Source organism: Lissotriton vulgaris, unplaced genomic scaffold, assembly GCF_964263255.1.
Source record: "Lissotriton vulgaris unplaced genomic scaffold, aLisVul1.2 SCAFFOLD_1234, whole genome shotgun sequence".
In the NCBI taxonomy this organism is placed as follows: Eukaryota; Metazoa; Chordata; class Amphibia; order Caudata; family Salamandridae; genus Lissotriton; species Lissotriton vulgaris.
In genome coordinates, this window is record NW_028245833.1 from 570,711 (window position 1) to 596,165 (window position 25,455).

The window sequence follows — 25,455 nt, forward strand, 5'->3', positions numbered from 1 at the left end:
AAACTAAAGGACACTGACGTTTGTTGGTCCTGCGGAACAGAGCTTGGTGACCCAGAACACGTTCTTCTTCTGTACTCTGCTTACCTCTTATTGGAGTGAAATCTCTGCCCAATTAGGCAAAATGTTTCACACACCTATCTCATTGGACTTGCCAACTATCGTCCTTGGCCCATACATGTCAACAGCACCATTTGCGCTCTCAGATCTGGATGTTATGTTATGTTAGCAGGTTTATAAAGCGCACCAGCTGCCCTGGCAAAGAGGTGTCCCGGCACCGGACAGCAGTGAGTTGACCAAACTCTAAAAGGGCCCAGGGAGACCTACGAAGTGGGGAAGAGAAAGGTTTTTATGGCTTTCCTGAATTTGAGGTAATTATTAAGCCCCCCAATGTGGACCGGTAAGGAATTCCCAAGGATGGCCGCTCTGTTCTGAAAGGAACGACCTCCGACCCGAACCCTCCTGACTCGGAGAACCACCACCAGGTATTGTTTCATGGAGCGAAGCTGGCGGTAGGGGACATAGGGTAGAAGCAGGTCAGTCAGGATTTTCGGAGATTACAGTTTCAGGGTTTTTAAGGCTATACAGAGAGCCTTAAACTCAATTCGCCTAGTCACAGGCAATCAGTGGAAGCGGCAAATAGCGCTTGTAGCTGAGCAGACTCTACACGCACCGAGAAGAGATCTTGCGGCCGCATTCTGAACTCTTTTTAGACTCTGTATTTAAGACTTGCTCGCTCCCAGATACAGTGAGCTGGCGTAGTCAAGCCTTGACATAATCAGGGCCTGGATGATGATCTGCCTGGTAGGGTTATCAAAGAAGCCCAGGATGGGTTGAATTTCTTGCAACAATCTGAAGCAGGTTCCCGCCACCTTTTTAGTTTGAGTCTGAAAGTTATACGAGGCATCCATCCAGACCTAAATTCTTCACTACTTGCTTGGGGGCAGGGGCAGTGCCTAGGCTCTTGGACCACCAGAGCTCATTCCATAGACCATGGTCCTTTCCCACCAACAACACCTCCGACTCGGCATTCAGTTGGAGACAGTTGGTTGTCATACACTTGGCGACTGCCACTAGATCACCCTGAAATTTCAAGGCGTTCTGCTTGGAGTCGCTTGAGAGAGCCACCACCAGCTGTGTGTTGTCAGCATAGGAGACCATGGTCAGCCATCTACTCTTGGCTACTAAGGCCAGAGGTTGAACATAAAGATTAAAAAGCAGAGGGTTCAGGGAAGAGCGCTGTTGTACCCCTTGACTTATGGGATGGATGCTAGAGGTAAAGGGGGTAGCTATCACCTGAAAAATCCTGTCCACAAGGAAAGATGCCAGCCACTTCAAGGCTGAGCCAATGACTCCCGCCTCCTCCAGGCGTCGTAGCAAAATGGCATGAGACATCATGTCGAACGCGGCACTAAGATCCAGAAGGATCAGTGCCGACATCTGCCCAGCGTCTAAAGCTTTCCAAAGATGTTCAGTCATGGCCTAGAGCGCTGACTCTGTGCTGTCGCCAGGGTGAAAACCATTTTAGGACGGGTCGAGCCTGTTGTTAGAGTATAGATGTATCATGAGGAGAGAGTTAACGTGGGCCTCCGTGAACTTTGCAGCCCAGGGAAGCAGGATATTGGCCGGAAGTTTTTTGGCTTTTTTGGATCGGAGGAAGGTTTTTTAAGGTTAGAGAATATCGAGAAGATACTCTTCACTGGGTTAGTATTCTTGCTGATTTGCTCAGCATAAAATGCTGCACACTCAACTTAGATGGCCCTGTGGTATCTCCTTACGGCAACCCGGTAGTGATCCTTGGAGGTTGGATCACAATTCCTTCTCCAGATTCTCTCTAGCTTTTTACAGATTTTACGCAAAGCAGCTAATTTAGTGTTGTACCATGGGTTAGATTTGGATTGACGATTCATGGACAATTTAGCTGGAATTAGGCTATCCAAGGGCTGACTGATCCAGTTGATGAAGACCGAGTAAGGCTCATTCGGGTCAGCCACGAAAGCTGGGGGGTAGCGGAGAGGTGAGATTGGAATTGGTCCCAATTCACTTTATGCCAGAGATGTCTGAGAGAAAAGATTTTTTCTGAATAACGCTCGTGCGTGATGTCCTGAATGGACATGGGGACTAGATAATGATCCGACCAACCCATCGGGACAGGGTGTCAGACAGTGAAGGAAGGTATGTTTGTAAAAACTGGGTCCAATAGGTGGCCAGCTGAGTACGTTGGACCTGAGACATGTTGACCGAGCTGACATGCTGCAAGATCAGGCAAAAAAATTGTCACTTCGGGGTCAGAGTGATTATCCAGGTGCAAGTTAAGGTCTCCTGTGACTGTGAAATTAGAAGTATTGACCACCAAGGGACTGACTGTCTCGGTAAGAGCTTCCCTGAACACTTTTGAAGGACCCGGCGGTCGGTAAATTAGTAAACCTGTCAATGTGAAGTTGGGATTGAGGGTGATTTTAAAATGGGCACATCCGCAGCCGGCAAAAGGTTGCTTTCTAAAAGTGCTGGGGTAGCTGGTTTTAAGAATAACCGTAATACCCCCACCTCTTGTTACCCTGCTGAGGGTATGTATCATATAGCCTTCCGGGAGTGCGAGCACTTGCTCCGTAACCATGTCCTCCGGGATCCAGGTCTCTGTGAGAAACAGGACATTGGGGACTCAGCTTCCAGGATATCGTGGACATCGGTGAAGTGGTTGGCTAGGGAGAGGCAGTTAAGGTGGAAAACAGTCGTGGAATTACTCAGAGGGGGTCTGCTAAGCTTTGCCGAGATGACAGACAGAAGCCACAATGTTTGTAGCCAATGGGACCCTCTAGACCACACAAACTAGATTGTTTGCACCTGCCCACCCGGATCCTGATTGCAAGCAACTCATTCCCAGCGTAAGTGTGCCTCATTTTATCTAAATTGGCAGCATGTCTGGCATCTAGCGATGGACTGGAGCGGACGAGCGCAGATGGGCTTGCCTTTGGCGTGCCTTCTTGCATTCCTTGACCTTCTCATTACTATTGCACTTAAAGTTATTCTCTTAGAATGGAAACACTCCAGGAACGTCTCCTATTTCCACTCCTGGTGGGCATGGATTGCATATCTTAGAATCACACACATAGCCCAGTCGCACTCTGTAGGTAACCACACTATTTCTAAACGCATATGGAAAACTTTAAATTATTTTATTAATTAAACTAGGTAGGTGATCTCCATTCTCTCCCTGCCATCAGACCCAGTCTTTGAAATAGATGCATGCCTGGGCCCGTGGTACTCTTGTCTAGACACTTGACTTCCCTTCCACCTCATTTTTCAATGCTATCCTCTTTTCCTTCCTTCTTCAGTCTTTCTTGCTTATTCTCTTTTCTCTCTTCTTTCCCCTCACCTAACCCAACTCTCCTTTTTCTAGTCTTCAGGTATTCATTTTCACTTCTAATCAGGGTCAGTGCTTGAAAATTGATTGATTAGCTTATCTAGTGAAATAAAACCGGCACTTGTTACTTTCTTGTGCTCTCTCATCAACTTCTTAGCCATGAAGCCCTATGGTACCTTAGTAAGTCTGACTGAAATTCATGTTGTGCATTTACTATTTTTTTATGTGCATCTTGTTCAATTGCTAACAATGTGGATGGTTTGTATACTCCAATTGTGACCGTCAGACATTTGTCTGATTTGTCAAATGGAGATGGTATTTTTTTTTGTGTTTCTTATCCTTTTCTATAACTTTAAAATCCAATAAAATCTTTGGAACAAAGAAAATGGACCGGGAAGTCCAGGGAGAGTGAAGCAAACACAAGGAGACGATGGACGGAGCACTGACACTTTTCAGACTCTCACCCCCATTCACAGATCTGGGTTGAATCCATCATCGTTCTTTAGCTCACTTCACCACCCCAGTTCCGACACAGCTATATGCAAATCAGTCTTGACCCTGTGCCTCATGGGAACAGTCCAGCTCGAACTGCCAAGCCATGTCTTCCCTGGACCGGAAACAAGCAGCCTGGAACCGGTTTCGGGCTAACAGCCCTCATCACCCAGTGGCAAAGTGAGAAGGGACCCACGTCAAGGCTGCCACTGCTTTAATCAGCTGTCCCTTCACCATTTCCTCTATATCTTGCCCAAAGTCTGGATCTATTGTTGAAAGATTACATTATAGAAAGGCCTGGGTGAGATTAAACTTTTCAAAAGAGGTACTCAGCCATTCATGTGTTTCTGTACACCAAAAAAAGCTGCACAAACAAGTCATTAAAGGTTAACAACGTTTGTGATGAAAGGAGACCAGTCATTTCACAGGTCATTTAACAGGTATTTGACCACCCCATCAATCACGCCATCTACTGTAGGTCTGAGGTTCCAGGGAACTTGATTCCCATATAAAAAGTGACGCAAAAGTGGCGCAAGGTGCTTGTAAATAAGCCCCAAAGTGATGCCCATGTGTTCTTAGGATGCCAATTTAAGCTCCATAGCCTGGACTCATGCCATTGTCCAGTTTTAGAATTCGCATAATGGTTACTAAATATGTTTGATTAAAATTAGCTTTAAAATGTAGGATTGTTAAACTCTTAATTTACCATGAGTTTCCAAAATCTTCTTAGACTATTAAATATTAGGGTATTTTATTACATCTGTATTTATTTTGTTTGCAAACTTGTTCAACAGAAATACTGGGGAAACCTTACAGAATTGTGAAAAAAAAAATTATAATGCCAGAAGCATATTTCATTACTGTGAAATGAAAGAAATAGGGCAAGGTGGGAGAGACCATATCGTGTATTACATTTTAAGCATAGAGTTCAAAAGAGTAATTATTATCCTGTCAATGCTGGTATTACCACACATAGAATATAATATGAGTCAAGTCTAGGGGTGGGAGTACCTCGCTTAATTCTGTGTAGCATAATCACATGGAAATACGTCAGAATTCCACAAGTTTACGCTTGAATCATGCAAGAAGAGTACTTCTGTGTTTAGCCCTTTTTCTTAGTGCAAAAATACCCATTGCGTCCAAAAATGGATGCGAGGATGTATTTTGTGCTAAGAAATAGCGCTAAATGCAACAGAACATGAATAGCAAGCATCTGCTCACACTCTCTAAATGTGCTCTGGGGTAGGATTTTACCCCAACTTACTACTGGCATTTAGCACTATTTTCTTAGCGCAAAGTGCAACCTTGCATTCAAAATGGAGGGGAGGATGCATTTTGCACTAAGAAACATTCCTAAATGCAACAGAATATGAGTATCAAGAGCCGCTAGCACTCACTAAATGTGCTCTTGCAGGACGTTTTCCCCCCAAATTTTCTTAATTATGCGAAGCGAAGTAATCACATAATTATCAGTAGATCTGAATCAAAGATTAATGCGGAAATACCAAAATGACTGATTACTCCGGCGTAACTTAAATTCGCCCCAGCCTAGTCAAGTCTGCTTTTATTGTTTGATGAATTAAAATCTATTACAATATAAAAAATTCTAAAAGCTAAAGTTATTTACAAATTCAAATTCGTGCTTTCTCAGGCTCTTTCCCAAATCTAAAAGAGTGCTATTCACAATTAGTTTCAAGTGCAAAGATTGAGAATCCTGCCAGAAATGGGCTCATTTTCTTGAGTTTCGATTGTGTAATGGTCATTTAAAAAAAAAAAATCTTTTTATTGGTATATACAGATTACATATAATAACAGACATTAAACTTGATATTCTTTGGATGATCGTCACGTTGGGCCTTTGTGATGAGTTTTGCTGTTCGTCTTTGTTTGCCCCGACGGACTAGCACACGAGTAACATGTAACACTTATTGTCGCCTTTGGCTGGTTTCTAGTTAGAAACATAAACATACAACAAGGTAAGGAGATGAGGTAAGGAGATGCACTATCGTCCGCGCAGTGGGCGGGCGCGCCGGCGGCGCGCCGAAGGCGCGCCAAAGGCAAGCCTGTATGCGCCCGTCCGCGCCTGCACCGGGCCCAGGGCCACGACCCCTGCTCGTACATTTACTTACAAGCGCAGTGCTTTAATGGAGCTCCGCCCAACCTACTCCCCCCGTTGTATAAAATTCGACTTATCTCAAAATCCCATGGAGGCTAACACAAAATGCTCTCACTGTGACACTATAATCCCTTTTAACAACTCTATTACCCCTACTAAAGTATTAAAAAATGTCAGTGAGAGGGTCGTTGTGATGGCCCTCATCAATGCGCGATCCTTGGGCAAACACTGCCAAGAGATAGCGGACCTTATCAGTGATCACAACTTAGATGCCCTCTATATTACAGAAACATGGACTGATGAGGCATCCGCCCCGACCTCGTTACGGCAGTCCCACCTGGCTATAACGCCTATCGGCAGGATAGGGCCAGAAAGAAAGGTGGAGGTTTGGCCATTATAGTAAGAGACCAATTTGAGGTCCGCATTTCACCTATTCCTGTCACGTCATGTGAAGCAATACATTTTAATATAAAATGTACACCTCTTTTTAACTTTAAGGGAGTGCTCCTTTATCGACCTGCTGGGACTAGACCAGCTTTCCTTACTAATTTAAGTACCATAACGGAATCAATAGCCACCGAAGAGTCCACCACAGTTATGGGTGACTTTAGTTTTTATTTAGAACAAGAAAATGATAGGGATACCATCGCCCTTACATCAGACCTAGAAATAATGGGCCTAAGACAACTGGTCATGGCGCCTACCCACCAGGCAGGACACACGCTGGATGGCATGTTTTCCAACGTAGAAGGTCTACATGTAACTGAAATTCTCCCCATGACCTGGACAGATCATTCTGCCATATTCAGTAGCTTGACTATTAAAGGATCATTGAGGAAGAAGGTCTCATACTCGAAGCCAGGTGCGTTTAAAGCATGGAAGGACATAAACTATAATGATCTAAATATACTCCTGAACAACACTAGTCCTGTCCTATCTAATGATCCTAACACCGCAACTCGCCAATATCACAAATGGCTGGGTGATGCGACTAATCAACTAGCACCCACCAAATTCCACTCAAGAAACAGGAGCACGCCGACTGCTCAGTGGTATACAGAGGAGTTAAAAACCCAAAAACAATTAACTAGGAATAGGGAAAGGCAATGGCGTAGAGCTTATGATAGTGAAAGTAAGAATAAATATAAAGAAGCACTCGCCACCTACAAAATAATGATAACTGCAGCAAAAAAAGCACTTTTTCTCGCTACATATAGAAAAAGCGAAAAATTCCAGCAAGCAACTGTACGACATTGCCAAAACCCTATCTGGTAACACACCAGACCTAAATCCGCCCCCGTCACAACTATTATGCGACGCTTTGTCCGAGTTTTTCTTCTCTAAGGTAAACAACATATATCAAGCTTTTACTTTAGAATCTAACATCAGTAGTGCTTCCACTCCCCCGACCATCTTGGGAAACACCATGACTAGTTTTAAAACCCTAACCATTGATCAAACAAAGGCCATTGTGAGGTCCATCAAATCAGGATCCGCTCTGGACCCCTGTCCCACCTCTGTACTCTCCATGTTATCGGATACAACTATTCCGATTATTACTCATGTCTGCAACACGATATTGAGTTCTGGGACCTATCCTGACTCTCTACGCTGATCAAGCCTCTGCTCAAAAAACCAAATCTAGACAAGGAGGAATTGAAAAATTATCGGCCTATAGCGAGTCTCCCTTTTTTAGCTAAAGTGACGGAAAAGGCCATGAATCAGCAGTTATCTGAACATATAGAAAGAAATAATCTGCTTGATGACACTCAGTTTGGTTTCCGTAAATACCATGGTACGGAAACCGCTCTCATCAAAGCAGCGGACGATATTAGAATCATCCGCGACCAAGGAGGAACAGCACTACTGGTACTCCTAGATCTCTCGGCAGCCTTCGACACGGTCGACCACAAGATCTTGGTCGACCGTGTCGGAAGGATGGGTGTTCAGCTCACTGCGAGAGACCTGCTTGCTTCCTTCCTGGCCAACAGAACACAGGCGGTGATATTAGGACCATACCAATCGGCCAAATTGTCATTACCGTGTGGGGTTCCCCAAGGCTCATCCCTAAGTCCGACACTATTTAACATATATGTGTCGGACCTTGCTAGTGTCATCAAAGTACATGGGATGAGCCTAACCTCATACGCAGATGACACGCAATTGGTGTTGGCCATCAAGGGTGATGGGCAGGAGGTAGCAGAACGGTTCCAAAATGGAATGATTGCTATTGGAAAGTGGATAGCGAGAAACTGCCTGAAGCTCAATTCCGATAAAATGGAGGTGGTCATTTTTGGAACTCTCTCGCCGGCCTGGTCTGCAACTTGGTGGCCTTCAGCTTTTGGCACCCCACCATGCCCTACCTCTAAGGTCAGGAACCTAGGAGTAACCTTCGACGACCAGCTCAATTTCATGGCACATGCAAACAAGGTAGCGGCCTCTGCCCATTTTAAACTCAGAATGATAAGAAAAATCATTCCTTTTCTGCCGGACACGGCCGCCAAGACCCTGGTTACTTCTTTGGTTTTAACATCATTAGACTACTGTAATGGACTCTTTCTTAATGCACAATCTCGAGTCACAAAAAATCTGCAGACTGTACAGAACGCAGCAGCACGCCTGTTGTCTAAAACGCCTAAATTTGCGCCCATCTCAGACACCTTGAGGACTTACCATTTGTTGACCATCCAAAACAGGATAAAGTTTAAATCCCTGTGCACAGTTTATAAAGTATTGCAGGATCAAGGACCTCGCTTTCTCAAAGACCAGCTAATTCTTTATAACCCGGTCAGACAGCTCCGATCTACATCCCTTAATCAACTAGTGGTCCCACGTGCCAGAACAGTCTCCTGGGGCGACCGCCGCTTCTTAGTTGCGGCTCCTAAAATCTGGAATACTCTGCCACACCACATAAAAACCAGTCCTTCCCTCCTGCAGTTTCGAAAAAGACTGAAGACGTGGTTATTCAACCAATAACATAGCACATCAATCTGCATGAGCTTTCAACCACTGGGGAGGGACATTACTGTAGTCTAGCGCCGAGACGCCTATGGGTATTCGTTCGCGCTTTATAAATGTCAGTAAATAAATAAATAAATAAACAATAGATGGTGGTGGTTGATCTTCACATCACTTTACACCAGACCACGTGCTTTCTCTATTCGAGACAGAGCAAAATCCAGAAAGTAGACTATTACTTCTACTAGCCGAGCATCCTCCCTAAGCATACACCACATTACTGTTTCATCGCAGGATCTTACACCATACTACTGAAACCTATCCCTCAGCAGTCATATTCTTTTTAATATGTAATGCCTACATTAACAAAGAACATGGAGAAAAGTTTCTCTTTTGTAGACAGATACTGTACATTCTACTCTCCCTGCCTAAGCCTTGGTTCCATAACCCCTATATATTACAGAGGGAGTTTTGAAAAGTCACACACTAAGGAATGCAAGCCAGTTTGATTTGGACAAGTTTGTGTGTGAATACTTCAGAGTAGATCCAAGGACATACAGTGTGATAAGGAAGTTAGCAAGTACTTGTGCTAAAATCCTGGTTATCCGTCTCAGAGCCATGTGGTTTACGTTAACATTTCATGAGAGATTTAAAAGGAACCAGTCCAATTCTAATCATAACTGTGATTGCGTGGTAGTTGCTGGAAAGTCATAATTTGAGCAATGCATAGTGTATTACCTCCTCATCCAGTTCTCGTCCCCCTACTTACTCTATACATTTGTGAGGAGAATCTACACTCCAGTCACCGCTAACAGGTGCTTCTCAGAAACCAAACAAACTAAAAAAATTAAGCCCGTCCCCTTTAAGGAAGAGGAACGAGACTTCCTGTCCTCCTGTTCTGCTTTGTGTGTGCTCCTGGAGTACACTCTTCACAGTGCTAGGGCCTGTGATTATTTAGGGAGATCGGTGCTTGGGCCTCCTTCATACATTTTGTATTACTTTTGTTTGGAACCTGATTGGCTGACGTTACTTTCATAATTTTCATTTTCTTACTTATTATAATGTTTATGTTCCCAGGTAATCAATCAATCAGGGTTCTTATGGAGCCCGGCTAATCACCCGTTAGGGTCTCAAGGAGCTGGGGGTGGGGTCTGCAGTTCAGTCGAAGAGCCAGGCCTTAAGGTCCTTCCTAACTTGAGACAGTGAAGGTGATTGCCTGAGATGTAGAGGAAGAGAGTTCCAGGCCTTTGCGGCGAGGTAGGAGAAGGATCTTCTTCCAGCGGTGCTAATAATACATATTACTATACATAGTGATTTACAGCTCCACTGAGGTCTTCACACAGGGACAGGTAGCTCTTGTGAAGCTTTTCACATGTCTCTGAACAGAATGAGGAAAATTAACTGAGTACTTTATTCAAGGGGACAGAAAGAAGTGGGAGTACAACAGGGAGGTTGTTGCAGCATGCCAGGGTTATGTTCGCTTGGTTACTAAATGTCAGAGAGAATGTGAGTCAGGGAACAGAATTTGGGGATGCTGAATAAGTGGTAACCAAAGAAGTGAATGTAAGAGTGAACCACACGGTTTTAGCTAAGATGGGAAGAAATATTGTCAGGCAAGAATAAAAAGGGGATTATGTTGGAGCTACAGCCATGGATGAGAGGAAGAAAATAATTGTGATTGTAGATGTCTTCAGTTAGGGAATGCTGGGCCCTCCAATTAAGAAATACAATGAGACAATAAATCAATTGCTCTTGTGAGACAGAGAAATAGAGAGTTGCAGAAGAACACGATTTGGGTGTCACTGTAAATGTGTAGGAGATGAAACTAAAGAAGGCGAAGGTGTCACAAGCGTGGTGTTTTAAAGAAAAAAGGGGGTCCAGAACAGAACCTTATTGGGCACCAACATCCAGAAGTCTAGACAAGGAGACAGTGTCGAGGCTGCCAAAGATCGTAACAAATAGACTGCCTAAAGTACAAATGCTGAACCGCAACCATTTTCAGTGGTGCCTCTAGTGACAGCCTAGCAAATAAACAACCCCTTAATGTTAAACAACCCCATAATGTCAGAGACATGTATCAAAATGCCTGTGGAGAAGATCCCAGTACAAGGAAACATTTCATGTGGGCCATACCACTTTAGCGTTGGGTAGAGTTCCAGGGCCCGCAGGGTGAGGGAACAAAATGTTGACAGTGGTACCTTCTGCCATGGTCTCTTTCATTGACTCTCATATCCGTCCTTGTTGACCTGCAGACTAATGATGGAGCAAGGTGATGAACAAGATTTTGTTCAAACTTGTGAAGTTAATCTCCCATAACGAATAATTGAATTAACAAGCATGTAGTGAAATTACTAATCAACTCAGTTTAAGAATACATTCATCATTACACGTGGGAAAAACGAATGTGCTTTATGTTGCATACGCAAAGAAAAATAATAAACTAATCTTGTCTGTTGTCTTTGTCAGTATTAAATGCAGCAGTTTAACTAATGGCATGTGCTTATTTTATGTGCTTATGTTATGTTTTTCTGTGATAAAGAGCATATGGGGTTCATGCTGTTCGAGAAGAAAAAGGTAAATATAAAGCTGCTTATGTGCTTATGCTAGGTAACATAATTAACAGGATTAATTAGTAAAAGGGGGAGGGTAACAGAATGGGTCTCAATTCTTTAATTAATTAATTTAATTAATTGATGTCTTGTGTTTGTTTAATAATAGTTTCCAATGTGAGGCCTAAAGGTGGTTCAGAAAACATGGCTGACAGAGCTGCAGACGTAAAAGCTTGTCCAAAGTGAAGGCCTACACATGCGCAGCTGTGAAAAACATTTATTACAATGTCATCGTGAATAGAAAAGCAGTTCTTTGGTTGTATTGAACGTGCTCACGGAAAGAGGGCCCAAGGACAGGAACTTGATGTGTCTGCCAAGGTTAGGAAGTAAATGTTTGAAACTCGAGGAAAGAAAAAGTAACTTTTTTGAGGAAACTGAAAACGTGGAATTGAAAGACAATAGGGCTTATATGAAGCCTGGACTTGGTCAAGAGTCGGAGATGACATAACCATTTTTCATCGTGGACTGACACAGGACAGCCAATGAAAAGCTTGAATTTGTTTGAAAGAATGTAAAATGTAGAAAGTTTAGCTAGAGAGAAAGGTATAAAGTCTGACACTATGAGCAAAGAAAAAACACTCGTACTTTCCGATTCCTGAGTGTTGTGACATGCTGATGGACCTTTGGCGCATGTAAGGACAGCAGACTTTAAATGATTTTTTCCTTTATAGGTAAAGTGAGAAATAGACAGAGAAATAGTTTTAGGGAATGGGAACTGTTATTCTGCTAATATTTCATGTTTCTGAGCTTGCTTTCTAAATGTCAGCTCTAAATTCATTTTCTTATTAAAATGCTGCTTTCTTATTTGCTTATAAAATAATGATTCAAAACGTAAATGCCTTTTTCTTTATGAAAAATAAAGTTAATAAAATAGATTTGAAGAAGACAAGCTGGTCTTGTTTATTCATGGTCGAGTTACCATCAGTTGATTCAATCGCCTTAGTGGTCTGATTAAAGAAAGTTTAAAACCATGGTTAAAATAGATAAACTGCAGTTATATATATAATAGTGTAAATAATTTGTGAATAGTTTTATTAATCATACCACCTGATTCAGTTGCTCAAAAATTGTCTCATTGGTATTATGGGCCTATATATGTGTTTATGATTAATGGTGAGTATTGTGGTGTTAAGTAGTGTTTATGAGACAGTTTTTCAATCAGAGCGCTGGATCACTAACGACACCTTTGCAGGCTCTCGCGAGTGTGGGAGCTCACCTGTTGCTTCTTCGCCCAGGTCCTCCAGCCCTTCCTCTTCTCTTTGCACTGGATACTGCAGGTGTGTAACCAGACCCATGTTCTCCTTCCTATAAAATTCAATCAGCTCATCCAGGTTCGTAAAGTATCTCATGGGGACGCCTTCTGTAGCCTAAGAGATGATAAACCGGAGACACGGTTGTGAGTGACCAGAGTCTGCCCATTGACCAGTAATGTATCCGTGTGGAGGATACACCTTTACAAACCATACTTGCTGCAAAATTCAGAGAAGCGAACACATGCAATGCATACACTGTGCAGTTGAAGGTACAGAGCATTGTGAAATGCAACAGGTAAACAAAATCTGAAGCAAACAGAAAGCAGGATGGTAAACAGTGTAATAGTCTTGCTGTGAGGATAGATGACAAAGGGGCAGATTGATCTATTTCCACAGCCATCTACCTCAATATCCAAATCCCTCTCTATACATTTGTTCTCCTGCACCTGGAGGAGTCTGCCTCTCTCCATGATTTCCCTATTCCGGCATCCCGGAAGTGCCCTTTGGTCACTCTCACTTCTTATCATATCTTTGGCCTCTATTGGTATTGAGTGTGGGTTCTCTGTGACTGTTAGGGGCACAGTGACTGCATCACCATACAACACAAAGTGAATACAGGCAATAGAGCACAGTAAATCACAGTGAGTGCAGGAGGCCCATCAGGACATCAAGAGTGTACAGTGAATACAGGAAGCAGAAAAGTGCAAGGAGCATGCCAGAGACAGAGCACCGAAAAATGTGATTTCACCAACTATGTAACTAGCATGCTTTCCATATAAGCATAAGAAAAATCATTTTTACCTAATCCCTTTTTTGTGACATGGCTACACTGGACTGAAGAAGAGCCTATCCACATTTACCAATTCGGGCCCTGAAATCTCTTTCCACCAATTGCAACCAAGAAGAGTGAAAGAGGCTTAAACGACAATTAAATTTTTCAGGTCTTCCTAGAACCTAATAACAGGGATGTTATAAAATGCATCACTGATAAGACTGCTATTTACTAAACAGACCCGAGGAAACATATAGGGCCCGATTTGTAAATGGGCCTATGGCCTGGTGCTCTGCCAGGGGGACAGAGTAATTTACTCCGTTGGAATGGTGGAGGGACCGCCCACCACATTTATAAATGACCACCTAGCAGGCTGTCACTTATAATGCATTGACAAGAACTGCCATCACGGCGGTTCCTGACAATGCATTTCACTGTTTGGTGCAGGGCTCCATCAGCAAGACGGAGCCCTGCACCAAACAGTTTTTGTTTTTATTTTCCAAAAGAAAATGCCAAAGTGAGTTTTTCTTTTTGTAAATAAAAAAGAAAATGTCGCCCCTCACCATGGGAGTAATCTCCCATGGAGAGGGGGGGCATTATCTCTATTTTACTGTCCCTTGCTGCCAGAGTTTGCCTTGCGATGATGAATAGTAAATGAATGGCTATATGTCCACCCATCCTAATTGGGTGGGCTGACATATAGCCATTTTTCTGATGGCCCTTACTCCATTGGGGTGTCAAAGTGATGTGGCTATGGTGGTGAAGGAGTAATAACCGCCGTAGCCAAACCTATGGTCCGCCGGAATCAAAACCTTGGTAGTATTATCTTGGTGGTATGGGTAGTCTGCCAATATTGCGATGGTGTACCTATACCGCCAAGATATAAATCGGGCCCATAGTTTGGTGTCTTATTTCTTAAGTGAGAAAATGAGCATTAGTGACATCAATCTTTTAAAGTGCACTTTAAAGTTAAATTTTTAGCCCTCTGGGGAACATACTTAAAGCACCACCGCGCTGTTGCACTACCCGTCCCAACACAGGTATGTTTGGTAGGCAGTGCAAGAGAGCGGCAGTGCTGTGGGTGTGTTCTCCGGTGCCTCACTTGTTTACAGGAGGTGCAGGAGAACAGTACGGAACCAATCACCTAGAGATTGCGAGAAACTTAGGAAGTAAGCTTCTCCTTCCCAGGACTATTTCAATTTTTTTTTTAACTATTCCACATCAATGACTTTCCCTTAAAGCATATAGGACAAGGGCCAGTTGTACAAAGCTTTTTTGCATTCACAAAAGGTTAGATTCACAGAATCTGGCCATGTGCAGCAAAAAGGCTTGTTTTGGAAATAGCATGCTTAGGGCGTCTCTTCCAAATACCAATTCGGAATGGGACTTGTTAATGTTTAGCAACCAAAATCCGGGTGCAAAACATTAATATTTTACTAACTACACAACAGTGGTGGTAACCCATTCGCAAACGGTAGGGGTGTCCTCATGGGACCCTTTCCCTTTGTGAAGGTTGACATAAAAAAAAATTAAGAGTAGGACCACTGCTTACTTTTTAAAAATTGTTAGTCACATTTTTTTCTAATGCATCCTATTTTCCTTTAAGGAAAATGGGACTACATTTGGAGAAAAAAAGACCGCTTTATTTAAAAGCAATCACAGACACTGTGACTTCATCTGGCCACCAACCCTGTGAATGCTGCAATTCATAGTTGGTCGCATTTTGCGACCTACCTCATTAATATTCATGAGGTAGATTGAATTTCAGCCCACTATGCATCAGGCTTTTGGAAACCTTTCTATAAGTACATAGGTGGGTTCACAACAACCAAATAGATTTGGGGCCCTATATACAACCATTTTTAGCGGTCGCAAATGGAGATCTGTGCCATTTGTGACTGCTAAAAAGGGTTGCAGCATGTGTGGAGAAGTGTGGCTCACTGGTTAGAGCAGGCAGACCCTGAAGCAGAGGTCAGACCCGGGACCAGGGTTCAATTCCCAACGCGGCAGGGTCTTGAGCTCAAATGTCCATGGACTCGATAATTCTCGCTTCGGTGCCTGACCTAATCATGGGTTCCCACTCTGCAACTCTGGGCATTAAGCTTGCTTAATCTCCACAACGGCCCCCCGTGGCGGGATGCCTGGCTTTCACCTTGGGAATGCCCTGTAGGGGCTATCTCACAGGGAAAAGCCAGGACGGGTTCCCAAGGCAAGCGTGGAGATACCTCTTCGGGGGTCGATTCAGGTGCTATACAAGAAACATAATAATATCAACCCTATTTTGCGACTCCTTAACCTGTTACCGATTAACAAAATAGGGCTTGCGAGTCGTTATGAGGAAGGGGCCTGCCAAGTGCGTCACTTCTTAATAGTGAGTCACAGGGGGGTGTACGATTGTTTTGCAACCAGAATGCAGTTGCAAAACAATTGCACTTTACCGCATACTTCAAGTATTGGGATTGGCTGTGAAAACATTTTTTAAGAGCAGGCAGTGGTCCCATGGACCACTAGCTACTCTTAAAAAATGAAGCAGAAACATTTCATTTATGTTTTTGAAACGCATCCCGTTTTCTTTAAAGGAAAATGGGTTGCTTTTTAAAAAAAAGTTGCTTTATTTAAAGAGCAGGCCACCATCCCTGTGTTAATGCCCATTTACAATGGGTCGCAAATTGCAACCCGCCTCATGAATATTGATGAGGTAGGCCATTTGCGACCCCATTGGGAATCACAAAATGTGTCTGAGACACATTAGTACATTTCCTTTTGCTACTCGCAATTTGCGAGTATCTAAATTGGCAAATAGTGATTCGCAAAAAGAAATGGTTGTACATGTGGCCCCATGTAAAAGTCGGTCTGTAATTGCGACCGCTTTTACGGCATCCATTCTTAGTACATCTGCCCCAAAATCCAGCGCTGTAAGCTTTCCACAAGGGGGTTCCTTTGTTCAAGAAAGACAAGAGTTAGTCCAGAGTATTTTGCAGAAATAGCTGGGCGCTTTGCAGTGGGTGAAGTGTAAAACTGCTGCTAACGCCAGTTATACATTCAACTGAGCTGCAAGTGGAGCAAGTGAGGCAGCCAACCCACTAAAAGATGCTTTTTGACGATCTTCCCAAAGAACATTTGAAAAAAGAGACCCAACTCTTTAAAAACACATGATATTAATAAGCCATGTAGTTTAAAGGAAGTTGCGAAAGTATACTCATAAGGCATTCAAATGCAACGATGTACATTTTAGTACTTCATTCCAGCCTCTACCAAATAGAACATTTTGCTTCTAATAAAAAAACACACACGTAGAATAACAGCTAAATAATTGCCTCTCATCAAGCAATGTATAGCCAATAAAGTGTACCCATTATTGTTCCCAATCCAGTCTGCAGTATTGGAATTGTTGGATTTGTTGCTAATTCATGGCAGAACTCTGTAAAAACATCTTAGATTTGCTCCAATGTTTTATTCTGCTGCCAATGATTCCAAGGAACAACTGAAATATAGCAGGGTGCTGCTAACAACTTAGTGCTCAATGTGCCAAACCTCAAGTCCGCTGCAGAAATATATCAGGTGCTACTTAAAAATGTCAGATTTCAATTCAATGTGCCAGACTGGCATGTGCAATTCAAACAGACTATGGGGCACATTTCCAACAGATTGGAGAAGCATGGGGTTAAGCAAACATGGTTAATGCCACGCTTCTCTATTCTGAAAACGGAGGGATGCGCCGTATTTACAAGAATTCAGTGCACCCCTGCGTTTCCCTTAGCACTGGCGGTAAGTTCAGCCGCTTACCGCCAACGCAGGCACACTTGCACAATAGTGCATGGGTGTCTGTATTAGGGAGAATGATTGTTTATGTACAGGAAGGTGTCCCTTCCTGCACATAAACAATCCAGAATGGTGATTTGTAACTTCTATGTGTGCTGCATTGTGCAGCACACATAAGAGTTGCAAATATTCATTTCTTTAATGATTGTTTATGTGCAGAAAGGGACACCTTCCTGCACATAAACATTCATTCATGGCGTTTTGCTGTTTGTATGTGTGCTGCATAATGCAGCACACATACAAACAGCAAAAATGAGGAGAAATAAACCATTTCCCTATTTGCACCATGTTAAGACAAGGTTTCCCCAGGTCTTAATTTTGGCGCCGCCTCCTATTAACGCCACCCTTGTAAATAGGGGGCATTATCAAAATCAATGGGTGTTGCGGTGGAACACCCAATGCAAAACCCATTTCACGCTAAGTATAGCATGAAAGGGGACCTTATTTACAAGACAGTGTTAGGCCACGTTAAGTGACATTCCTGTGGCGATCGGGGCGTGTAAATATGCCCCTATGTCCCTTAGCTAGAGTTTGGTGGACAGGAGACTCCATCAAAAAGTAGCACATAGCTCATCTTCCGTATGGCAAATTCAATGGGATATAATGCGTCTGCAATATGGTGGACGGGATATCTGCCAAGTTTGTGTTTTTTTACATTTTCTAATTTTTTTTTATTTTTTTGTACATTTTTAATAGTTGAAAATGAATAATTATTTGTGCAACATGTTTTATCTATATTGTTTATTGCTTTTTTATTATTTTTTATATATTTGTAAAATAAACTGAAGATTTTTTGTGAATTTGATTTTCGATTTTAAAAGTATGTTTTGAGATTATTTCTTTAAATTAACAATTTAAATTAAATTTACACAAAGTTCTCCTTTCTACATATCTGTATCTGTAATTAGCCAGTTCCAACATAGCTGCTCAGCAGTGAGGCAAGCTATTTAGCTATGTAGATAGGACGGATAATGTCTATCAGAGAGAACAACGAGTTATTCTCTTCCCATGGTTTTCAGCCTTTTCTTGAAGCGGCCAACAGATACACTATATCCAACAGTGAATGGTGGCATGCGGATCAGATGCTTACTATGGAACCAACCTTCTTTCTGGAGAGGAATATGTAATAAATTATCCTACACTATTATATGTGTTTTGGCCACATTTACTTACTAGTCTGGCCAACAGCAAGGATCACACTTTTGACTTGCCCATGTTTTTAAGGACGAGTGCAAGCTTTTGAAGTTTCCATACCCATAGAAAACTTTATTTCAAACAGTTTTTTATGAATTCTTTCAACTAGGTGCCCCTCGCCTCTTACTTATTCATATGGAAAAACTGGTGCTTTTGATGATGATACCACATAGAATTGAGACATAATGGGGAGCAATTTTTGAATCATGTTTTGCAATTTTTGAGCGTGTATTAGATTTTGCAAGTATGACCACTTACTACAATAATTCTTGTGAGATACACACTCTTATGAGAACAACTGTAAATTATTGTCCTCTCACGTCAAAGCACTTTAGACCAGATCCATAAAGGTAGGTTATACTTTTGTGTACATTTACACTTGGTAGTGTTTACTACTTTCGGTATTCACAAACTTCAACTATAAACTTACTGCAAAAATGTAAGTTACATGCCTCCGCCCCAAAAGTAATGCAATTGGCTCACTCCTGTGTGGATGGATAACGTCCCTCCCTAAACTCCTCTTCCTCCTCCCAAATCCCATCCTCTTTAGTGGTAAGTCTAACCATTTTCCCACCTATTCCTCTGTGTTCCTCCTACATTTACTGCTAAAATATATGCTTACATGTAGGGAGACTCTGCAGTCGGGGTGGAAAACTCAGCACACATAAGCATAGATAAAGCTTACATTTTGTAAACCATTTTGTAGCATGACTAAACATACCACTAAGTGCAGTTCAAGAATCAGACCCTTTGTGTTTCTAAGAGTCAATAATGAATACTTTCAACTAGAATCCCTCCTTGATTCATATGTTAAGGCTGGCTGTTTGGTGATGATACTAGACGGTATCCACACCAAGCAGGCTACAGTTTTTTGGCAGTTTTCAAGCCCGTATAAGAGCATGCAAACACAGGGTCGACTTCGAGTTCGGACATCTAATGTTGATATGCGGGTCACAGAGGTCATGGGGAGTCTCATGTTTGTAGTCTACATATAAGTATTTCATACATGTAGTATATTGCGTGTATACATGTAAAGGTGACACAAGTAGTACGGAGACCACAGCGGGTAACATGCATTTACATTACATACAGGTATTTGCTACATATTTTGTAGGATCTCATTGTTACAAAGCACACTGAGGTGCATTGGTATTTGTGAATATGGGGAAGGTATTCAGAGGAGACATTACAGTTCCTCTTCTCTTTTTCATGATAACTGTAGGAAGGTGGAGTGTTATGTGGTGTGGGCGTTAGCCTGCACCATGTAGTACTATCGCTGCACCATCGCTATGCAATACGCGTAACCGCGTTTTGTCCTGTGATATATTAGTATATGGATGTGAAGTAAGTTTTTCCACTTTTTTAAAGCCATCACGCATAAGAGTTGGAGAAATGAAAGAAAACCGGTCATAAACTGTTAGACCGACAGTACATCTATAAGTTTGTCTGTTACAAGATTGGCTCCACTTCGTAAATTAATAGTGATGTTTGGGAGTGACTTATTGACTCAGACTTCTACCACACAGGTTTTTTTGTTCGTTTTCTTTTGTTCATTCTATACCTGATTCTCATGGCATAAGATCAGTACAGTAAATATTGACATTGTTGAATATACATCAGAGGGACTTTATTTTAGCTATTGGGCAGCTCGGTAGCCTTCAGAGTCAGTAGTTTTTAGAAGTTGTTTGCTTTCTTTTTAAAAAGAGTTGTTTAAATGTGAACACACTAAGACTGGGATATTGACATAAATTACCCCAGTAGTAATATTGGTGCCTCCGATTGAGGGAAATTCATTTTCTTACAGGGCGGGGTCTTTTATATACCTGAGTGTTTACCAGGTGAGGTGAGGCCACTACCTCATAGAGGACAGGTAAATGGACCTGTCTTGATAATATACAGAGTTATGAGACATATGTTTTTTCTGTTTCTGTTGTTCACTACATGTCTTATGTGTCATCTATCCCTACAGGTGTGAAGATCACCCTGCCTGTATGGAGGTATTCGTTTAATCACTATTTGCTTATTTCACGATCTGCAGTAGCTTGTATATGATAAGGTCCTGAAGAAAGCCAGGGAGAGTGGCCCTATATGGCTGAAACTAGTTGACCGATTAGAACAGCGGCATATTTGATAAAACCCGCTCCTGCACCTTTTTATTAGGTTTGGAAACAATACGTGAATAAAAGTGTTTGTTCGCTTCCATATCCTTTTTCATCTTCACATTTTTAGGCACTGCACATTTTATTTCCATTGACTATCTTGAACATATGTTAGTATGAGTAATTCTATCCAATTTTTCTATCCAGTTTGGTGGATAACTTGGTTAATACTGTCTGACTAGTATGACACTCAATCCACAGTGGCACCCCTTCTGGTTGTGTGGTGCAGTGGTAGACATGCAGGAATTCCAGATGAAGAAGCTGGCCATGATGGGCAGTTGATGGAAATCCTATAGCCCCTTGATTGTGTTATAAGGAGTTCATCTGCATGAGTAGTTACTGGATGTAAGACATGTGTTTGTGACTGTATGTATAGAATTTGCATTTCTCTCTCTCTGTAGTTGATTGACCACCAGATTCCACTTGTGTTTGTCCCTGGTGCTTAACGGGAGCAGGGGGTATGCTGATTTCATTGCTTTCAAAGAGGCTGCAAGAAACAGAATGCAAAAACTCAACAGATACACAGCTGCTGAATATTACACGCTATTCTCTGTAGATGCAGTGTCGAGAGTGGGGGTTAGTTGCTGGATTGCCGACCAACACCCCTTGGCATAGGTACCAGCCGCGGACCGTGCAGGTAAAATTGGTGGGGCGGTGGAGCTGGGTGGGGGATATTTTGATTGTCGATGATGAGGGAAAATTAAATAAATAATTAATATTCCTTTGTCATCGTCCGTCAAAATACTCCCCCTAACCCGGCCCCACTGCTTTTACCTGCACTGGCCGTGGCTGAGCAGTACACACACTGAAAAGGTACTGGGACTTCACTAGGTTTCCTGGAAGTGATGTAGTAGTCTGAACCCTCGTAGCAGGTGAGACTACAACTCCCACAATGCACAAGAAACCCACCTGGATTTGGGTGATCTCACAGAGGGCCCGATGGCCAGCAATTCTTTGGATCCGGTGAGTGTTTTTACCTGCAGTTTGCAAGGGTCTGGTGCCACTAATTGAGGGAAGTCTGAGGTGCTTCTAGCTTGCAGAGTGGTCCCCCTCTTCGGGAGTGCCGAGTTTAAGCCAAGGAAGAGGGTCGTTCACTCAGTTCCAAGACTGTTGCCACAGGGACAAAGTATCCCTCTTTTGCTTTGGTGCTGTGGACAAAGCCCTGTTGTCGGCGAGACGGGTCTCCTGTTGGTCCTTCCTTGATGCAAGTTGTTCAGATCGGAGGTTCTGATGTCAGGGGTGTGCCTTGAATCCTAGATTTAGGGGAGTTATGGGTGTGGGAGCTGGTGGCCAATGGGGAGTTAATCCCGGAAGCTAGTCCACCCCTGAGGTGGCCACATCCGTGGGTGTAGGTCACCTTTTCTAACCTGAACCCTCTATTCTTGCTTTCCTAAAGATGGTGTACAGACCAGGCTGGTGACCCTGGAGGTGTGGCTAGCCTTCTGGGGGTGTACACCTCAGTGCACAGCTAGTTCTCCACCTGCCCGGACGCAACTGTGCCTGAGGAGGGGAAGGGCTGTTTCCTCCACTAGGTGTCAGCCCTGTTGCATATCAAAAGCAGTGCAGCCTTTGAAGCTCATCGCATTGATGTGCCACTTGACTAGCCTGCTTGGGAGGAGGGTGGTGTGACCTCCTCAACATAACATAAGTATATGCAAAGGTAACGTTTACCCAGAAGGGTATCTTGGAGCTGAATAACAGATGTTTCTAGTCACCCACCTCAATAGTACTCATGTTGCTGACCTCAGAAGGATCAAAGACTGAGTGGACTCACTGGGATTTTAACCTGTGACCATGAGTTTGAACACAGGCCCCTACAGTGGACGCATTAGTCCACTAAGACTCGACCCTTCCTGCCCAAACATTTGTTCCTGATTCCTGGGCGTGATCACACTGCCTGGCAGGAGGTCAGCATCCTTTCTTGGCAGCAGCAGGTACAGGAAAGAACGGGCTGACCAGCCAGAGTACAGAGCAGCTGGGACAACCTCTAAGGTAGCCACCTGGGTGCATGCCACATTACCCAGGGCACGAGATTCATGTCAATGGGTGAGAAGGCACATTGTTTGATATCAAACATGGCATACTTGGGCGGTACCATACTGAAGCCACCAACCTCGAGAATACCCAGATGGCAGCCCATGTTATCCTATGGACCGCTAACACTTATAGTAGTTTCCAATGGGGAACACCACTGTAGAGACATATATGCTTGCACTTATATATGCTCACCTTTAAAATAATGCACCCTGTCTACTAAGATGAGGAGGTATACCTTAGGGGTGCCTGTCATATATTAAAGATAGTGCATTTGACTGTGCCACACATGGTGAGTACACAGTTGAGTTTGAGAGGTTTGCACTGCTCTTGCAGTCTGCAATGGCAGGCCTGCTGTGAGGAGTTTGCTTGGGTCACCTAGGGCGGCACAAAACCGTGCTGCAGCACTTGGGACCCCATTACCACCTATGCCCTGGGTACCACTGGTACCATATACTAAGGACTTATAAGAGTGGGGTTACCAATTAGCACATATCAGTTCTGAGGGGAAAAGCAAAAGAGGTTAGCAGGCTCCAGTGCATTGTCAGAGATGAAAACCAGCATCTGCCAGTCGAAATGGGTACAAAAAGTAAGGGGCATATGCAAAGAGCCCTGTTTTCTTACAATAACTATCCTTCCTACACCTTTACATGGCTTCATTGACTAAAATAACATATTGTTTAAATATGTAGATACTTGCCATTGATGACAAGTAGTGTGCTTTGGAGACAGATACCATTATCCTCTAGATTAGTTTAAGATTTGAATAACTATTGAGGTATGCTATTGATTATTAGTTGTGACAGAGACTTTGATAGGCTGATAGCCTCATGCATAGATTCTAAGGGCCTTCTGTTTTTTCCCCAGGTTTGTAAACATATGTGTTTTTTGTCTTGATGAGACTTGCGAAATAATAGGATTGGTTTGGAAATGTCTATAGCATTTCAGGGTTTGTCCTATCAAAATATGATTTTTTAAAACTGATTGGGCCTTATTTTCTGTCTATGGTCAAGACAACGTTGAACGTAAATGTAAATGAGCTATACAATGTGTAAAGTTACAAAGTCACTACTTATGAGCATTGCGTCAACCTCACTATTGCCTATTTGCGGATTACCTATGGGGTTAACAAAAATGTAATATCCTTTCAAACAGAATAGCTTTTGAAACAAATAAATGGAGAAGCAAGGGACTAGGCACTTTCCAGTAAAAGTGTCACAAAAGTGCACTGAAGTGGCATAAGAACGTATTAAAGAGATAGATATAGCACCTGATGATGTGAGAGTAGCCCAGAATAGGTCTTAATGTAGGCAACATGTGGTATTAGGGGTGTCTGCCAACAGAAGGTGCCAGAGAGCACCACTGACCTGTGAAGGCAGTAGCTGGCAAACAGTAGAGTATTAAAATGCACCAGAATACAGAGGCTAGTTCCTTACTAGTGAAGCTGGTGTGTTGCTTACTTATGGTGCTTTCCCTTTAATCATACACATTCTAGTTATGTCATTACTGAATGTAGAATGTTATACATGTCATGTTGATGTGCATCCTTTGTAAAGGACAGTTATTCCTGGATGCTGATCTTGCTGGATTATATGTACTGTGCTCTTCGATTGAATAAAGGATCTACTTTAATTCCTTTGAATTATCTTCATTTCACTGGCGACGGGATTCGAAGAGCAGAACCTACGTGGGATACTTACTTTAACCTGACTTCGATATTTTTTTTTTGTGGTTCTATCTCAAATGTACTGGAAAGGGAATCTTCCACTGAACTCACCGGCGTTTGGAGCTTCGTGTGCCCTTCGTGTGTCCTGCCCTGCAACGCCTTGCCGGACCCGCTGCGCGGGTCCCGCTGCGCGGGTCCCGCTGCGTAGCGTGACTCTCTCTGTGCGGGACGAGAGGGGGAGCCTATCTTCATCTTCATCATCAAACCTTGGACCCCGGCGGGGCTGCGAGCTGCCTAGCAGGGACTCCAGTGACCAGGAGTCCCTGCGTGCATCACCTGTGGCCGCTCTCCCTGCCGGCACCGCCCCTGACAAGCGGATTTTAAAAGTCAGCGTCTCCCTTGCCTTGTGGGAATCTTCCACTGAACTCACCGGCGTTTGGAGCTTCGTGTGCCCTTCGTGTGTCCTGCCCTGCAACGCCTTGCCGGACCCGCTGCGCGGGTCCCGCTGCGTAGCGTGACTCTCTCTGTGCGGGAAGAGAGGGGGAGCCTATCTTCATCTTCATCATCAAACCTTGGACCCCGGCGGGGCTGCGAGCTGCCTAGCAGGGACTCCAGTGACCAGGAGTCCCTGCGTGCATCACCTGTGGCCGCTCTCCCTGCCGGCACCGCCCCCTGCCCTCCCCTACTTCCACAGGGTGGAGAACCCACTGCGCGGGAGCGCGCGGGAGCGCGCGGGAGCGCGCGGGAGCGACCGGGGCGAAGACCGGGCAAATAGCGGGCCGTTTGAGGCCGTTCGAGTACGGCAGAGTCCGGCCTAGGCCCACCCCCCCTGGCTGATCGGAGGGCCTCAAGGTAGGCGGCAGGCTTTGCGCTTACATCTCCTGCCCTTTGGTGTTGCAAAGACAGCCTAAAACTTTTGTGAGATTCTCTCATCCGTGCCCCTCGCAATGCCGCTACGGTCAGGCAAAGAACAATCTGTGCAAATCCACACCACCAAGGGAGTCGTATCTGGCCCCCTT

General features: G+C 43.5%; 1 protein-coding gene across 1 annotated transcript in view; it reads right to left on the reverse strand.

Moving 5' to 3' along the window:
* Positions 1-25,455, reverse strand: part of INPP5D (inositol polyphosphate-5-phosphatase D) — a gene marked incomplete at its 5' end in the record, with an annotated part of 480,457 nt that overhangs the window by 425,760 nt on the left and 29,242 nt on the right. Inside the window, one exon of the mRNA XM_086949164.1 lies at positions 12,753-12,903. Within this exon, the coding sequence (XP_086805290.1) occupies positions 12,753-12,903 (151 nt within the window). The remainder of the gene's footprint in view (positions 1-12,752; positions 12,904-25,455) is intronic.